The sequence below is a fragment of the Phalacrocorax carbo genome, chromosome 11 (assembly GCF_963921805.1).
Source record: "Phalacrocorax carbo chromosome 11, bPhaCar2.1, whole genome shotgun sequence".
Classification (NCBI taxonomy): domain Eukaryota; kingdom Metazoa; phylum Chordata; class Aves; order Suliformes; family Phalacrocoracidae; genus Phalacrocorax; species Phalacrocorax carbo.
Genome location: NC_087523.1, coordinates 11687127 through 11705106, shown reverse-complemented (window position 1 = coordinate 11705106; position 17980 = coordinate 11687127). Strand labels below are relative to the sequence as shown.

Here is a 17980-nt window from a genome sequence, read left to right as displayed (position 1 = left end):
CCCAGTTATTGCTCCTTGTTCAATCCATCCTTGGGAACTATACCTTCTGCTGAGTTGGTTTGTTTGGAATCTTCACATAAGAAAATCCTTCACCACAACCAGTAGGATCTGCCACACCAGTCACTTCTAGAAGGCACTTGCCCTTCATAGCAGCAATGAAAGCTCGTGTGGTGTTCCATGGAGCTGTGCGCACCTGCCAGCAAGAAGAGAAACATGCCCTCACAATCCTGCTACCATCAAGGAGAATTCCAAGCTTTTCATTTTGGATTCTTCCAATCAACTGAGAACTTTTCAACTGACATGAAAAGGGTGAATTCTACGTCTTGATCCTTCAGCTGCCCTGAAGAAACCTCAATGAAGAGCCAAAGTGCTAGATAACTCACAAAAAGCATTTAAGGGAAAAAAACTAATCCTGAATGAAAGGAACTGGCAAGACAGATCCCCAAACACAAGTATAAACTTGGCAGCAGAGTTCCCAGGAAAGTTGCAAGAACATTTGATCTACTGAATCCTACTTTAAATAAGTCCTTTAAATATAAAGACCTTTTTTCTCTCCTGCCATGCAGATTTATATATTAGCGTGCATGCTTATGCATCGCTCTGACAATACCTCATCATCAATCTTCATTTGGAAATCCTCTTCATTCTCCTCTTCTGGTGCAAAGAAGGATTTCTCCCCATAACCTGCATCCTGCAGAGAAATATTAGGAAAAAATGAGGACCTAAAGTCTTAAAAAGGTTACTGGAGAAAGAACTAGAAGTGTGTTATCAATCTCCTGTGGAGACCTGTCATGCTGAACAACCACACATCCACAGATAGTTGTTTGCAAGATTCACTGTGACCCACAGTATCACAGATGTCAAACTGCCCAGTATTTTGACAAACTCCATAACTAAATACTGCACTTGACTTTAAAAAAAGTCTCGCTCTCAGTCACATACTGGTTACCTTCTGCTGCAGAGCTGCAGGCAGAAACATAAGCCCTTTCTCACACCTTCCCTTTGCTACCTTTGAGCATATCTAACTCAATATCCAAATAATACATAGTAACAATATAAAGTCTTTCTCTTTAAGAACTTAACTCCCTTTTCACACAGCAGAAAACTTAGCAAGTTGCCCAGTAGTCAGGGGCCTAATTTGCCCACTTTATAGCAAAATTAGCTTTAGGCAGAAGGTGTTACCTAGCCTCGCCCTTCACAGAATTACTTGTCAGTAACTCGCCTTATAGCCAACAGGGAGCATTTACCTTCAGTCGCTGCTCAGCGGCAATCATGCTGTAATAAGCACAGCACTGTTCTGGGGATACCATTGCTCTGATCTCTTCCTCCGTTGGCAATCTGAAATCTGGCTTTAAAACCCACCAATTTGAGTCCATGCCTGAAAAATGCACAGATCAAACACTGAGTAGTTTCCCCACAAATATTGGTTGCCATCATAATCCTAACCGTATTTCAAGATTTGGTACCATGCAGCAATGCTGGAAAAGGGAGCAAGTATGACGAATCTGTGACACTTAGGCCACCAAAAGTGATAGTTTTTTCATTCTGCATTTGTCTAAATCAACGCCCGCTAACTGAGCACCTGTTATATCAGCAAACTCTTCATGCATTCATGCTCATTCAATGTATAAACTACATTCCAAAAGCATTTAATCCACCTTTCACCTCCTCATCTCAAACTACTTTTCCTCGTGGCTAGCCTAAAAAGCTTTGTATTACCACCAGTTTATCATTCCACATATACAAAAATCAGCACTCAGGCTCTCGGAGCACTATTAGACTCATGAAGACGGGACAAGCTTCTACCCGCATGTATTTGCTTGCAAAACACAACACAGCCATACACAAAGGGAAGGGAATGTGTTGATGTTATACATTGTTACTTTACAAGTAAATCATTGCCCAAAGAGTTATAAAAATATTATTTTTAAAAAATCCAAACTGTAGTCATTTCTCACCAAGAAGTACACCTGTGCCAAAAGAAAGTGCACATTTATAAAATTTGGAGTAAAAAAAACCCTATCAGATTACATTTCAGTTCTTCAAATAGATGTTTTCAAAAATGGTTTATCTGGAACACACGTTGCCTCCTACTGCTCTGTTTGAAACTCCAAGAAGAGCAACAAATGGCCGACCACCACATAAAATCTTTAAATACCTGTGCGTTTGAAATCAGCACAAAGCTTTAGCCGCTTTCGAATGCTACTCTCTGAGTGTGAGGGAAAGGCCTTCTTGATATCCTCCATTCGAATTCTCCGAGGACGGTCTCTGCTTTTCCAGAAAAGACGATAAATAAAAACCTACAAAACAAGACTCATCTGTGACGTCTGAAGAAAGAATATAATAAACCTGCAAAGACAGTATAAACAATGCTGTTTCTAGTGACTACTTCAGACTTTGTACTTAAAACCCATTGTTTCTTATAAATTTACTTAGTATCTTTTTCCAAGCCACATGTCTGTTTCAGGTTCAGCTATTTTTAAGAATGACAGGCAGAAAACATATTTGTCTAGCTGTCCAGCTTTGATACAAAAACTTGAACTCTAGGAACAGCAGGGATTTTCCTGCTCTGCAAGTACCTCTGAGTTATAATTTTGAATTAAACTGACAGTAAATTACTAGAAATTTTCTCCAAAAATCTAAATTTGGGGATATTTATTTGAATGGTCACTGACAGTCCCAAAGCTTAGCTGCCTCAAGATCTAGGAAATGAACAAAGACCTATGAAGCAACTCTAATTCTGTGCCATGTAATAGGACTGTGATAAGATCCCTTAACTGCATCTTAGTGAAACCCATGTAACTCATTTTTTACAGCATAACCACTTCAAAGTTCATTCCAATTTCTTCAGTTTCCTACACTTTTATATAATCTTGTAACCTTTTATTTTGGCGAATAAAAAGCCTCTATCATATACTTATCATACAGGATGCAGGTAAACAGAAGAAGCATGCTATAAGTCATTGGTTAAATGACAACCAAAATGGACTATATGGTCAACATCCAACTCTTGCAGTGCTCTCACCTCACAACAGCAGCAATAGCAACAACAAAAATAAAAGAGCCATAGCAGGTCAATGAGCTTCTCAAACCAAGGCTGTGCACAAGGCCCGTGCCTGTAACGTGGGCCTTCTCCAAAGAACACTCAGATCCCAAACTGCCTCTTATCACATACCTGCAGAAAATCTCTGATATGGGTGTTAGCTCGTTTAGAGTTGGGACCAGGTACTTCATAAAGCGGGCACTCCTGACCAACTACAAAAATATCCACTAATTCTCGAACATAATAGCCTTGTCGTGTCCGGATAATCAGGAAATCTGTTTCAGGCATCTTATGTAGATAGATAGGGGCCCGGAAAAGGTTGTTTTCAAATGCCTAATAAGAGAAACAAATCAAAGTTTGAAAGTCAGGTTTTGATGACATTTTCTGGAACTCAGTCTACAAAAAAGATCTTAAAAAAAAAAGAACAAGTCATTCCAATGGTACACCATCGTTTGTATCGCAATATATGTAGATGTGCAGCCAGAACATTCCTTGCTTATGCAGAGAACAACCAAGCATGAAGCACAAAACCATTAGAAAACCTAAACAAATACAGAAAGATTTTGAAGGGCTCTTTGGACTGACCTTCAAGGAGGTACTTTAAAAAGGTACAGAAAGAACACATATGCAGAACACTACAACCACAGAAACCAGCCCAGGACACAAACACACAGTCCGGGAATGGGAGAAGGCAACAGAAGCAAGGACTGAAGACTTTGCTTAGGGAAGGAGGTTATAAGAACCTAACCAGAAAAGCAGAGAGCAGCACAGATCAGCATTTAAATATAAGAAAGTTTAAACTAGCACCAAGGAGACACTAGACCGAGTGGAACTGGACAGACCATCCTCTTCTATAAAGGGTTTTCTCCAAGCATAGGGCTTCCACAAGCCTTACAGACTGCTACTCTCCCACACTACCCTCACCCACACTGCAAAGCTTTCCCTGAGATGGCCCTGTCCTCACGCCAAGCTTTCCAGAAGTCCTATTTTATCCATGATGAAGTCCTCTTAGGTTTGAACAATTAGCTTTGTCAGTTCTGTGATGAATATTGAGTATCACCCTTCACCATACTTTTTTCCTGTGGTACAGCATAGACAGAATTATTGCTACAGCAGGACCAGCTAGCATTAACTGAAAGATGTATTTTTATATTTATCACTGATTCTGTAACCAGGTGGTCCTTACATCATTCTTAATTCCTCTCCCCATCTCAACTGTATGTATTTCATCAACAGAGAAAGGCTTACAAAAGGACAGGTCTACACACCGGACTAGTAACTGGCATCCATCAGACAACTAGCAGTGCAATTCTCAGAAAGTACACATAAGGTTTTGCTCACACATCCTGGACCATGATAAATCCAAGTTTTCTATCCCCTCCGACATGTATTTACTGAGCTCCCCAATATTCAATCAGCTTTGGCCTTCCATTCAGTCCTCTCTAGCAGTATTTCTAATGCCATTACAAAGCGAAGCAGCAAAAATTCACTTCCTGCAATTCCTATCACTCCTACAAAAATTAAAAAAAAAAACATGCAACAGAGATATGTTTTAATAAAGCCAAGAGCTGAATTAATATCAGTAAACAAAGATACTTAAACTGGAAATAAAACTGAATTGTTTTTTTTGTAAGTTGAGCGTTATTTGTGATTCAATAAACAGGGCATGAAACATACTGCCTATTACTCCATGTTCAAATTTTCTGTCTTCTTATGCTTGCTTTTCTCACCTGCAGTAACTGGCCTGGATGCAGAGAACCCAGGAACGGAGAAGTGTGACAATAAACAGTCTCTCCGTATTTACAGTCTGGAGCTCCCGGATCTTTGCCAGGTTTCTGCAACATGCAATGGAGGTGCAATTAGCACTAAGTGAGAGGCAGAACAAAATCACTGTCCAACAGCAAAACATGCATACTCACCCTTTTGTAGTAATTTTTAATCTTCGTTGCCATGCCAACCTGCATCATTAAAGGAGCATTTTCCTCACTGTATTCAGCGAGGATGAGATCTCCATCCTTGCCAGTTAGGTCCTGTGGTGTGCGCATGAAGAACATTTCACCCCCACCAGAAGCCTGACGCTCCTGCTCTCTCATCTGTGCCAGTGAAAAGACAGTGTTCGGAAAACAGCACATCAAACAGATGTGCTGTGCAAACGGAGCCACAGCAGACATGAGATACAGAAAAAAATAACTGTACCTTGGCTTTCTTTTTTATGTGCTTCAGCAGAGGTTGCACAGCATGAGGCCCTGGTTGGGACAAGGCACCAAAAGAGTATTTCTTCAGGGGAGGCCGATGAAATTGTCGGAGCTTCATAGGACCCATATGGGTGGGAAAGAATGGCTGGCGAAGTTCCACTGCTGGGATAGAGTGCTAACACAGGAACAAAATGTGTGTTAAGAATGACATGCACCATCTCAAAACCAAGATCATACTCCTATCCTGCTAACCTTTATATAACAGAACATAGTAATAATTTGTAGTCTGCTAGCAGTAATACTAGTGCATTGACATCAACTTGTTATCGTACATGTTGCATTTTGACAGAAAGTGCTTAGGTCCATATCAGACCTGTATATGTCAGACTGTATCAACCTACTATATGTCAGATCTTTCCTTTCTGTACAGAAACGACTTTAATTTTACTAATTCCATATGGTACCCAGTGAGAAGGTTTTTTTATTAACTAGGAGCATGCAAGGCATTGCCCCTGTACTCAACACTGGTGAGGCCGCACCTTGAATACTGTGTTCAGTTTTAGGCCCCTCACTACAAGAAGAACGAGTTGCTGGAGCGTGTCCAGAGAAGGGCAATGAACCTGGTGAAGGATCTGGAGAGCAAGTCTTAGGAGGAGAGGTTGAGAGAACTGGGGTCGTTTAGCCTGCAGAAGAGGAGGCTGAGGGGAGACCTTATCGCTCTCTACAACTACCTGAAAGGAGGTTGTAGCGAGGTGGGCGTTGGTCTCTTCTTCCAAATTACTAGCAATAGGACGAGAGGAAATGGCCTCAAGCTGTGTTAGGGGAGGTTTAGTTTGGATATTAGGAAAAATTTCTTCACTGAAAGAGTGGTCAGGCATTGGAACAGGCTGCTCAGAGAGGTAGTGGAGTCACCATCCCTGGAAGTGTTCAAAAAATGTGTAGACATGGCACTTCAGGGCATGGTTTAGGAGGCCTGGGGATGTTGGGTTGATGGTTGGACTTGATGATCCTAAAGGTCTTTTCCAGCCTTAATAATTCTGATTCTATGAAAGCCATTATCCGTATCAGTGGAAGAGAAGCACATTTGGAATTACATACATTTTTCCCATTACTGAAGAGGCTGGAATCAGATGAGATTTTAGAATAGATCACTGAATACCACAATGAAGGAGGAAAAATATATCACCTCTTCACCTAGGGCTAGTGAGCAGTAGTTCAAATTCATCATTATCTAAATTATTTTTATAACATACAGATCAAAACACACTCTAGTAGCAGAAGTACAGCCTCACCTGTTGACTGACTGCACCACTTTCCCCCCTCCCACTACTGTGTCAGAAAGAGTACTGCAGAAAAAGACACCAAAGCATGGCAAGTATGATACAGCAAGATCTGGCACCTAAACGTCAGTTTGATGGGGAAATCAAGAAAAGTTAGTTCAAACTGCTTTCTAATAATTTTAAGTAAATTACATTAAAAGTCACAGAGTCACAGAATCGTAGGGGTTGAAAGGGACCTCTGGAGATCGTCTTGTCCAACCCCCTGCTTGAGCAGGCACACCCAGGGCAGGGGGCACAGGAACGCATCCAGGCAGGTTTTTGAATGTCTTCAGGGAAGGGACTCCACAGCCTCCCTGGGCAGCCTGTGCCACTGCTCTGTCGCCCTCACAGGAAAGAAGTTTTTCCTCATATTGAGGTGGAACTTCGGGTGTTCCAACTTGAGCCCATTGCCCCTTGTCCTGTCATTGGGCACTATTGGAAAGAGCCTAGTCCCATCATCCTGACACCCACCCTTTAGATATTTATAGGTATTATGAAATCCCCCCATCAGACTTCTCTTCTCCAGGCTAAACAAACCCAAGTCTCTCAGCCTTTCCTCATATGGGAGATGCTCCAGTCCCCTGATCATCTTCGTAGCTCTCCGCTGGACTTGCTCAAGGAGTTCCACATCCTTCTTAAACTCGGGGATCTCTCTCATGAACACTTATCTGACCTGCTGTAATCTGAATTCTGTTTTTCTACAAATCCTAAATCATACTCTCAGCTAGCAACCTCCTACCAAGCCACTGTCTCTCTCTCACTCTACAGCCAACACTACTGTGACTACCTGAATGATGTTGCCTCCAAAGGTTCCTCGAAGTCCCTGCTGTTTGGGGTAGTAAAACTCATCATTGGAGAGGTTCCAGGGATCCTTCACCTCTGGCTGAGACATGTTCTTATTCAATTTTAAACACAGAGAGAGAGGTGTTAAAAAAAAAATAATTTAAAAATCCCTCCTTCCATGTCATTCCCAACCTGCAAGGTGCTAAAGCTTACGCTGACCTGCTGTGGTTCTTCCTTGATGACACCTGTTTTTCCCAACAGGATTCGACTCTTCTTTAGTGAAGATTCTTTCTTGTTCTCCTTGGATGGAGAGTTCGAAGTCATTTCTTCCTTTTCATCAGGAATTTCTAAAAACACAAGCAATCACACTGTAGGACACTTGTCCTAGGGTTCCCTTTTCAGCACCACAACTTCCTGCTGAGCTGCAGCTTGTAGACCTTTTAGCCCTTTTGTTCGGTTTCAGGGGTGACTGACCTCCTATGCTGCTCCCCCTTTTCCTCAATACCAATTAATATGACACAAGCTCAACAAACACAGAAAAGCTCCGTGCTTAAATCTACTTTATCTTCTTCAGCAGTGAACAGATTTGAGTGGGAGATTGAAATAGATTTGAGGGTGACTGTGGGGATTGCTTGGGGTACCCACTGCTCAACACAAAATTTACTAAAAATCTAATCAACGAAAAGTACAAGAAATATCATCTGTTCTGCCAAAGGTATTCTAGAGTTGACAGAAAAGGCAACAGGAGTGCCAATACGGTTTCCCAACTACATGTATTAATAATCCTTTTCTTCCCCATATACATACAACACTAAAGTGAGTCTGAATCCAAAGATAATACGGACCAAACCCGAAAAGGATTCCTGAAAAATTCCAGGAAAGTAGTATGAATTCTAAAAATTACCAATTTGTGAAGCATGGATTCTCCAATTAAGATTTTCACACAAGAAGCAGGACCTAGTGACATGGACTTGGTAAATGCTATATCAACTTCATGCAAAGATCTCATGTCACTCTATATAAAAAAAATAAGAATGGGTTCATATTTGTCACTATTTATATAAACATCTGCAATTTTGTGGAATATTTCAGACTTGGAAAGGAAATACTGTGAGTGTTTGTCTTTAACCAAGCTCAAATTAAGAGTGACTTTCAAGGTTGCTGGCTAATACCAAAACATTCCAATCAATATACAGAGAAATTCTTAGAACTGACCCACTTTACTGAGGAAGGAAATGCAATCCTGGCCATATAAAAGTGTAGCAAGATATGCCTATCCTTAAATTACACAAAGCTGCTTGATGATTACCAACACGCACATCTAAGAGAAAGTGGTGATTTAAGTGGTCCAAATAAGATAAAAATCTCTCCAGCTTGTAGCAATATAAGCAGGGAGTACATTCAAATCAAACTCCAGGAATACTGAGTAAGTTTGTAGCAACAACAAAAGTGCTGACAGGTATTACACAAAGTTGCTGCTCCCATGTGCCATCACCATAGCCTGAAAGAGGCTTAAGGAACTGCTTTTTCAGGCTTTGAATACAAGCCATATTGAGAATGGCATGGAGTAGTTTGCAGTTTACTCCTCTACCTTCCCTCTTCAAACCAACATGCATGCAAGTAAAACTAAGACAGTCGCTTCCAAAACACACCAAGAGTCAGATTAATTATGTTAAATTTAAATTTCAGGGCATTAATTTTTACTCTCCTGTTAACTGCTTTGAACTTGGGAGCTGAATATACATACCACACCATTACAGTTATTAGCATTACTTTCTTCTGCTTAGGCCTTTGAATACTTGCAAATTATCTTCAAAAGCCAGAACAAAGGCAGGCCGTAAGTATTGCCCCAGTCCATTTATCTCCATTACAGTGTGACTATAAATCCCTGCTTCCATTTTCACTTGTCTTTTCCCACTTGAGTCAAATTTCTGGATACCATAAACATACCTAGAATTATGTTTTCATCATTTGGATCAAGTGTTAAGACAGGGGGATTCAAGTAGGTTTCCATTGCCTGATCATCCCAGATGATATTGTCTTCCCAACGGCCATATACCAACTCTTCATTATCAATTGGGAAAATGGAGTACCAGGGCTTGTCTTCATCCAGGGAAACTGCAACAATCATAAGGTATAATCCTTAAGGGTTTTATACACTACCTTGTAAGAAAACCATTTCAGAGCTCATCCCCAGATCTTATTCCCTCAGCCTTCCCCACCTTTCAGGGCTTTCTGAGTCAGGACCTCTGAAATGCAAAAGAAAACTCATCTCAGAAGCAAAGAGGAAGCAGAGACCCAAGTCTCAGCTTTACCGATGCTTAGATATTTTGCTCCACTGAAACACAGAGAGCCTCCAAGAATGGAACAGGGCCTCTAACAGGTTTTAGAACAAAAAAGTATCCCTTTTATCTACACCCTGTTGCCAAAAAAGGACCACGGTACTACACAGAAAACAAGTCCATACAGAAACATGTGTCACAGGCACGTATTCATAGGCCAAAGACCAACACCCTCATTACCTTGCTGTTCGGGGACCTGCTTTTCTTTGCCCTTTGCTATACCTAGGACTCCTGCTACATTTGTTTTCTGTGCTAGTGGAAGCGGTGGATTAAGCAAAGAGCCACTGCGGTTCAAACCTGGAGAAACGGAAAACAAAAGTAAGGTTAGCTTGAGTGGGAGTGTTAGGGGGCATTGCATTGCCTTAAATCAGAACTTGGGGGTTGCATGGAGAGCAATTTCAAGCCTGAACCAGATGGGCTTACTGCTGATATCACAAAGAGTGTCATGTGCCATTAGTACAGGTAAGACTTACAAAAACATGTTCACCCACAGCTTACTGCTGGAGTCTGCAGCCTCTTCAAAGTTATGTTTGGTTTGCTTTGCATATGCTGCATGACAATGCATAAGGTGCATTTCTATATGGCCTTTAGAAAAGTGAGAGGCCTTGAGCAGGCAGTTGCCATTGACAGAACAGTTGGCTTGGCCTCCAGCAGCTTCCTGTCTTATGTCAAACTGTCACAGAAAAAAGGATGGCCAAGCAGACCTCAAGTAATCGTTCTGCGGAGGCAGCTTCTCCCAGGGCAGACCAACTCACGTATGCTCCCATGTCACTAAAGTTAGTGCTTCTGGAAGGCATAAGACCTAACACGTGTGAACATACCAACCATGTTTAACATGTTACTGTAGCTTTTAACGGGGCTCAAACAGAGCAAGTCCAGGCCTGGATAGCTCAGGCACAACTGTGCTGAAATGGAAATTGTTATAAAAAGCTACCCCCAATTCACCTACCCAACTCCTCAGAGTGTCTTGTACTCACAGCTGAACAGTAAAGGATTGACACTAGCACCCAATAAAGATCTGACATTCCCATTAGTCTTTCCTTGTACAAGCAGGATAAGATATAACAGAGATGATAAACATTCATTCTACATAAGCTATTTAAATTTAAAATGCATCTGTGTCTAAGAGAAGTCTGAGGCTTGTAAGAATTGTTACCTCCTATCTACAAAAACAGAGAAACTTCAAAAGACTTTTACACAGTTCTTCCAATTTAAAAAAAAACATATAAAGAAAATGCCATTGGCCTATAAACAGCAGACATCCCAAGTGTAGCATTGCTTGATACCAGTGTAGATGGATCTAGCATCTGGTAAGCCACACAGAGAGAAGAAAGCCAGAGTTGGTATTTTCTTTAACAGAAGGGACCCGCTTTGTTTTTAAAAAGAAAGTAAGAGTCAGAATTTTGAGTGGAGCTGTGATTTTGCCAAAAAACATTTCCTGACAGGAAGAATTATGTTTTGTATTTGAGATGATAGCAAGCAATGAGTCAGCTCAACTACAGCAAGTACAATTCATATCAGACCATTGATTACCTTGTTGGGCATTGTAGGCAGTGGCATTTCTAGTCATGCTGGATGGCAGCCAGCCAGCTAAACTTGCCCGCTGTGTCTTAGTCCCTTTGTGCTTGACATCTTCTCCATTCCAGATAACGTCATCCTCCCATTGGAGCTGTGTCACCATAAGGAAGTGCTCATCAGCTAGCAGGTCATCCTTCTCATCCATCAACGCTGCATCCTGGAAAGAAAGAATAGTTGCTTGAAGACCTGCATTGACTTTAAATTTTCCTCCTTTAGTTTGAAAGTAAAAAGCCTCATTTTACACGGTGCAACCATCCACTGGCCCACCACCGAGCTTTCATTGTGCACTAATCCCCAGTGCCACACACATTTGTACACCCTTCCCCACAGTTCCCCTCTCACCCCTTCATCAGTGCGTTCTTTAACCTCCTGCTCCTTCTTCTCTTTCAGCTTGAAACCATAATCAAATCCACTGCCATCTTCAGGGATCCCCAGCATATCATACCAGAGCTGTGCTGGGCCATAGCGCCATTCTGCCACTTTAGGCTTTGTGTCTGTCACTTTGTCTATATCACCAGCTGACTGGGAAAATTTTGATTCCACGGGTGCCATCATGGTAATCTGAAGCACAGCGAAGGACAGAATGGTTACACTGATGGTCTATCCAAGTGTCAGTAAGAGGTTTCTTTCTTTCAAGTTTCCCAGCTTATTCTTGCAGGAGAAAAGTATTTCTAAGAAGTGCTTTTCCATACTTACTAGCTGCCTTAAGAATGCTCTGCAATTAGACTTCCAAGAATACAGAGACGACTTCTTGATACAAAGAGGATAAGCTCTCATATTGATTGTGTACCATGGATGCAGCCTTCTCAGTAAGAAGCAATCACCTGAAGTCACTGACTAGTATCTGGAGAAGACCTTCTGTGTAGCTGGAATACAAGCCAACCCTATCCTCCGGTTTTATTTTGGAGGAAAAGCTCTTCACTCTAGAAGTCACTGTCCAATCACTACTACCCCCAGTGCTAGCTGGTGACCCTCTCTAAGTCTCAGATATCCCACCTCATCATCTGAAAGGCACTGCTCTGGAGGGGGAGGAGCAGCAAACTCATATTCCCAAGGAGATTTTCCTTCCATTCCACTCTCAGTTACAACTTCACCCTCCTGTATGTGCACTTCTTGTGCCAACTCCCGATGCTTCTTCTTGCGTTTCCTTCGTGCACTACGCCAAACCGATGGAACGTTCTTTCCAGGGCCAAAGAGACGCAGGAAACGCAGCACCTAGAATAGGAAAAATCCAAAAGAGTCAGAGAAAAAAACACTGCGGAATGTTCCTCTGTCTGTCCCTCACCTGAAAAGCAGTAATGAAAGAGAGCACTCTGAAATTCAGAAGCTTGGCCTGTACTACAATCCCAGCCCCCAGTGCAATCAATTTCTTGGTTATACTTGAAAACAAGTTTGATCCATGTTTGATGGATCCTTCCTTTTCAAAAGGATTCATCCTTAACTTCAGACACAAAGAAACTCAGAGGGAAGAAAGACTGCCTTACGTATTGGGCATGTGATAAGACATCACCTGGAAATAATTATTTTCATTTTGAACAATCCACAACCTTCAGAAAGACATATGGAGATTGAAGAAGTGTTGATAAAATTATTAGCAAAAAGAGACAAAGCTAGTAACAGTTATATAAAGCAGAGATTTCTTAAGCATCCAGATAAAAAAAAAAAACAAAACACAGTCCAGAAGTAATACACTCATTTTTATTTCCATCATAATGCAGTTCCCCTAAATGCATACTGCACACCTCCAAAACCTGTGCTAATGACAATGACAAACTGTCTCTTCCATTTCTTCCACAATTATGGCTGCTGTTTTTTAAGCACTGGTAATTGTTTCTTCAGAGCACTCTTGTAAAGAGGGAAAGCATTAATCCCAAATTAACTGAGAGATTCAGGAAACAGGAATTAGAACCAGAGATTTGTTAAGAGACTTCCTATTAACGTTCCCTGTTAATCCGTTACATTGATGCCCAAAAGAAATAATGTTTCGATGATCACTCTGTCCATCTCTGCTCACATCCACATTATCCTTCCGAAAACTCCCCTAGATTACCTCTGGACCCTTTGGCCAGTTCCAATGAGCTTTCACCAAGGGCAAAGGTCTCAGACATAGTTAAGATGCTAACAGTTTACTTAAATACAAAGTCTGCTTCTTCACATGCTATTTTAAGTGGCTTCATCAGGAAAAACAGTGCTACATTAACATGCACATTCTCAGACATCAACTAATCCTCACAGCCAAATCTACAGGATTTCAGGCTTTCTCAGCTCTAGTCCTCATGAATTAATTATGAAAAGAGCTCAGCATTAACAGCTTGCACTGATTTCTGCACCCACTGGGTACATTCAACACTGAACCAGTCCTGACACTGCATGTTGAGCACCAAAGAAATGAACAAACCAACTGATACAAAATACAGTAACACAGGAAACGCCAGATTTGCAAAAGCCAAGAGAGCATCCAGGGTCTGTGCCAGAGCCTCACCTAGGTCTCTAATAGACAGAGGTTAGCTAAATCATTAAAACATGACATTTAGTTATGCCAATTGCTCAGCTCCTTACACAAAGCCTGTGACAGAGCAACACATAAAACCAAGTTATCCTGGCTCAAAACCATCTGTTTGGCAACTGTATCTTCATCTTTATTCTCCTTCCCCTCTCACATTTCCTCTCCTCTTGACAGCTTTAAAACTTTCAGAATAATTATTGAAACACATTGCTTTCTGGGAGCATTTAAGAAAGTATCGCAATTAATTCGCTTTGTGTAAAAAACGATCATTCTTTCAACCAACTTGTTATTGAGCTGATTTATAATCCATTCTCAGAGCAGTTCGGAGGCAAAATTAAGTAAAGGATACAGATAAATTATTTCAGGAAGAGCACACCAAGCTCAGGACAGCATGAAAGGAGAAGCAAATACTTGCCAGAAAAGCCAGAAAGCAGACAGATTAGCATTATGGTTTTTAATCATCTGGCAAAGTTATTCTCTACTACTTCAGAAAACCAACTTTCACAAATTAACAGGCCTGTGCTATGGCCTTACAGAACAGCAAAACATTATTTCACACCCTGGCTTATATGATGCTTTTTAAGAGGCTCCTGCATATGGCAGGAAAAGCATTACATGTAAGCAGTCTGGAAACAGCAGCACATAGAAACTAAAGAAGGTGTTGAGGAAAGCAAGAACATCTGTGCAATTACTACATACCCTTAATACTACATGATTCATATTTAGAGGGCTTACATGATACCGTTTCTGTCACTTCCACATATCTCTTACAATACCTTGCCTGGTCGAAATTCCGGGAAGAGCTCTGTAACACTTGGCAACTGTTTGGTAGCATCTCGCTGCATGATTCCTGCAAGAGGAAGTGTGAGTTTGCCTTCCTTGGATTCTGCCTGCCTGGCTTCTTGAGGTCCCATCTCTGACTCAGAATCAGAGCTGCTGCTGAAATCCACCTTGTCGGAGGCAGCAGAGGAAGGAGCAATGATGGAGGGCAAAATGATACCGTCTCCATCTTCAGATACTACAATAGAACAAGCACCTTATAAACAAACAGGTTTCCTCCCTGCCCCCTAGTATAACCCCATAATGCCATATACACTGTTTATACCAATTTATGCAAAAATTAAGCCTCTGCAGGTGTTATGAGTACCATTCTGGTTTAACCTTTCATTTTATCCTAAGTGTTCCAGGTGAATTTCCCAGCCACAACTGAGAGGATGAGATAAAAAAGCAATTTCATTGTCAATATCAGTATTTTAACAATCACTGGAAATAGAACATTTTACCCTACAATTCAGAAAATCCTATAACTTTGCATATCAGGGGAAAGACCTACCTTTAGATGCAGTCTGCAGACTGAATTTTCATGACGCAGGGTGCTTGCCACAGAACGAACTGCTACGCAGCAGTGTTTGCTTCCTTCAGACATTCATATTGCCAGAGAGAAGAAGAAAGTCTTCACTCACCAGTGGCAGCTGCATCCTTTTCATCTTCTTTCTTTCCAGGTACCGGAGGAGGTGGTGGTGGTGGCATCAACTTGGAATCAATATCTTCACAGTCAGCATCATAATCATCCTCGTCTTCATCTAACCAGTCAGGAGAGAAGACTGCATATTAAGCAGACAATAAAAGGGAACCAGGCACCCTTCCCATTTATACCTTCTCATACCTTCCCAACATGATGAGAAGACCATGTCTTCTCCTTAGTAAGGAGACCATTCTCATTTCGCAACTAGATGCAAAATTCTTACAAGTCCAGCTTCCTGCACAAACTCCTTTGGAAGATTGAAGTTTAATAAAGAGTGGGAAGAGGGGAAAAGGCAAATTGAGAGAAAAATAGCTGAAGCACTTAATCTATTTTTTTTTCTGCTATCACCTCCCCTTATTTACACTTTGCAGAGCAAATAAAGCTGCTAAAGCAGTAAGAAAAATGTGGTTAAAAAGTCCAAGTAACCTTTACATCTCACTAACCACAATATGTCAACAGAGAGATTAAGGGTAAGGCAGCTTTAAGGAACATGCCAAGTTTTAGGATTTGCCCTAAAAGCAGCTACTGAAAGGGAAAAGCCACATGTTTTTGAAAATCTGTTCTAGGCCAGACAGAGATCCCTGGGAACAACAAAAGAACCAAAATGCCTTCAGTAGGAAGTAATTTCACAAAAAAGAATTAAAGGGGAGAGATAAGATTGAAGTGACTCTCTAAGGGATCAGGACCTTATCTCTATCTTTGAGTATCTCCAAGAAGCACCCGGCTTCCTGCGTAACCCCCTTCCTAAGAACATAGGTTAAAGAAATATGAGCTGGTATTTGGTATTCTCTGCAGGGGATCACAGATCAAAAGGAGGATCCTGGTTTCTCTTCTGAGTATAGGTTAACTCTAATGAGGAGTTAATTTCTTCAAAAAGGAAGATATCAAACAGTAGCTTCATCCAGTGAACACAGTTTCACAAAGGCTTATATTGGGTTCTTGAAGCAAGGAGTGAAAAGGCACAATGTTACCCATATAAGAGACTGTTAAGGCCCATTGCCCCAAAATACCTTCTACAGCTACAGCTGTAACGCTAATCCCATTTACCTGGTCTTCGAACTAGCTGTAGGCTTCCCATTGCCTGCTTATACCTCCGGCTCTCATCTTCTGCCACTTCATTAATATCTGAATAATCAACAGCATCTTCTGTGCTCTTAACCCAGCCTAGGAAGACAAGCAACCTAGTCACACAAAACTTCATCCTAATATATATTACTGGAGCGTGTCCAAAGAGGGGCAACGAAGTTGGTGAAGGGTCTAGAGAACAAGTCTTATGAGGAGCGGCTGAGGGAGCTGGGGTTGTTTAGTCTGGAGGAGGCTGAGGGGAGACCTTATCGCTCTCTACAACTACCCGAAAGGAGGCTGTAGCAAGGTGGGGGTCGGTCTCTTCTCCCTAGTAACAAGCGCTAGGACAAGAGGAAATGGCTTCAAGCTGTGCCAGGGGAAGTTTAGGTTGGATATTAGGAAAAACTACTTTACCAAAAGGGCTGTTGAACAGGCTTCTCAGGGAGGTGGTTGAGTCTCCATCCCTGGATTTATTTAAAAGAAGGGCAGATATGGTGCGTGAGGGTATGGTTTAGCGGCAGACTTGGCAGTGATAGGTTAGCGGTTGGACTCGATGATCTTAAGGGCCTTTTCCAACCTTAATGATTCTAACTTCAGACTTCACTACATAGATTTGAATCCTTTCCTATGCTTCCTTTTCTTAGAGGAACAAAAACATCTGATTAACATCTCCCATCAGAGTATTTTTCCTCTCATTCCAACCAAAAGTTCCAAGAGCTCTGAATTTCCCCTGAAGACTGATAAGTAACCAACTTTAGCACAGGGAACGTCTTTGACTTACTCAGTGAAATTGTTTAACAAGCTCAGCAATAAAATGGTAATACCATGCACTGAATAGTCTTGTTTAACACGGGGAAAACACAGAATAAACTTATGATGAAAGACAAGTAAAAAAAAAAACCTATAAAAAATGAAAGAGAACAAGTGCAAAAGTTACTAAGAGATAACGTGGGATTCACTCAGGCAAGGAGAAGGCAAGGCCTTTGCCAGAAGACCTCTGCCCAGATAACACGACAATATTTGTCACAGCCCACCATGACCCAGGACATTTCCTCCTCTCCAGCAAGTGCAGCCCCTCTGCGGTATAACTGCAGGTACCCCAGGGCCTAACCTTCCTCGTCCAGGTGGGCTCCATCAGCCTCGGGGCTGTCCTCCTCGCTGGCTGTGATCTCAGTGATCAGGTTGCCCAGTCCCAGCACACCCAACCCGGCGAGGTGCTTCTTGGATTCCTGGAGAGACCAGAGCCACGTCCTAGCCGGGAGGCCGCGCCAGCCAGGCCGGGCCGAGCCCCGTAACGGCCCGCTCGGTGCCGCCCTGGAGCCCGGCCCACCGCGGAGCCGCACCGCTGGGATCCCGGTTCCTCTCCCGTCCCTCAGCCCGCGCCGCCGGCCGGGCCGGGCCGAAGGGGCGTCTCCATGCAGTGACAGAGCCCTACCGTGTCGAGGACGCTGTCCCCCTCCAGCTGCCCCGCCTCATTGATGTTGCCGAAGAGGAACCCGGCCAGCGAGAAGGGCTCGGCGCGGACGCCATCCGCCTCCTCCTCGCTCTCCGAGTCCGACATCGCGGCAGTGCCGACCCGGAACCGGAACCGGAACCGGAGCCGCAGCCCGCCGCGACCCGAGGG

General features: G+C 42.3%; 1 protein-coding gene across 5 annotated transcripts in view; it reads right to left on the bottom strand.

Moving 5' to 3' along the window:
* Window positions 1–17954, bottom strand: part of TAF1 (TATA-box binding protein associated factor 1) — a 35364-nt gene extending 17410 nt beyond the window's left edge. For 2 of the 5 annotated variants that reach the window (XM_064463065.1, XM_064463066.1), the window contains exons 1-20: window positions 17792–17953; window positions 17468–17585; window positions 16339–16455; window positions 15230–15349; window positions 14543–14784; window positions 12257–12475; window positions 11603–11821; window positions 11216–11417; window positions 9863–9979; window positions 9291–9458; window positions 7560–7687; window positions 7345–7452; window positions 5240–5413; window positions 4963–5136; window positions 4774–4878; window positions 3176–3376; window positions 2159–2300; window positions 1248–1378; window positions 611–691; window positions 44–193 (exon numbers count right to left, since the gene is read on the bottom strand). In XM_064463065.1, the coding sequence (XP_064319135.1) occupies window positions 44–193; window positions 611–691; window positions 1248–1378; window positions 2159–2300; window positions 3176–3376; window positions 4774–4878; window positions 4963–5136; window positions 5240–5413; window positions 7345–7452; window positions 7560–7687; window positions 9291–9458; window positions 9863–9979; window positions 11216–11417; window positions 11603–11821; window positions 12257–12475; window positions 14543–14784; window positions 15230–15349; window positions 16339–16455; window positions 17468–17585; window positions 17792–17917 (3042 nt within the window). In that variant the 5' untranslated portion in view covers window positions 17918–17953. Of the gene's footprint in view, window positions 1–43; window positions 194–610; window positions 692–1247; window positions 1379–2158; window positions 2301–3175; window positions 3377–4773; window positions 4879–4962; window positions 5137–5239; window positions 5414–7344; window positions 7453–7559; window positions 7688–9290; window positions 9459–9862; window positions 9980–11215; window positions 11418–11602; window positions 11822–12256; window positions 12476–14542; window positions 14785–15229; window positions 15350–16338; window positions 16456–17467; window positions 17586–17791 lie in introns of all 5 variants that reach the window. The other 3 variants (XM_064463067.1, XM_064463068.1, XR_010374811.1) reach the window with 2 other exon arrangements.
* Between the last annotated feature and the right edge of the window lie 26 nt (window positions 17955–17980).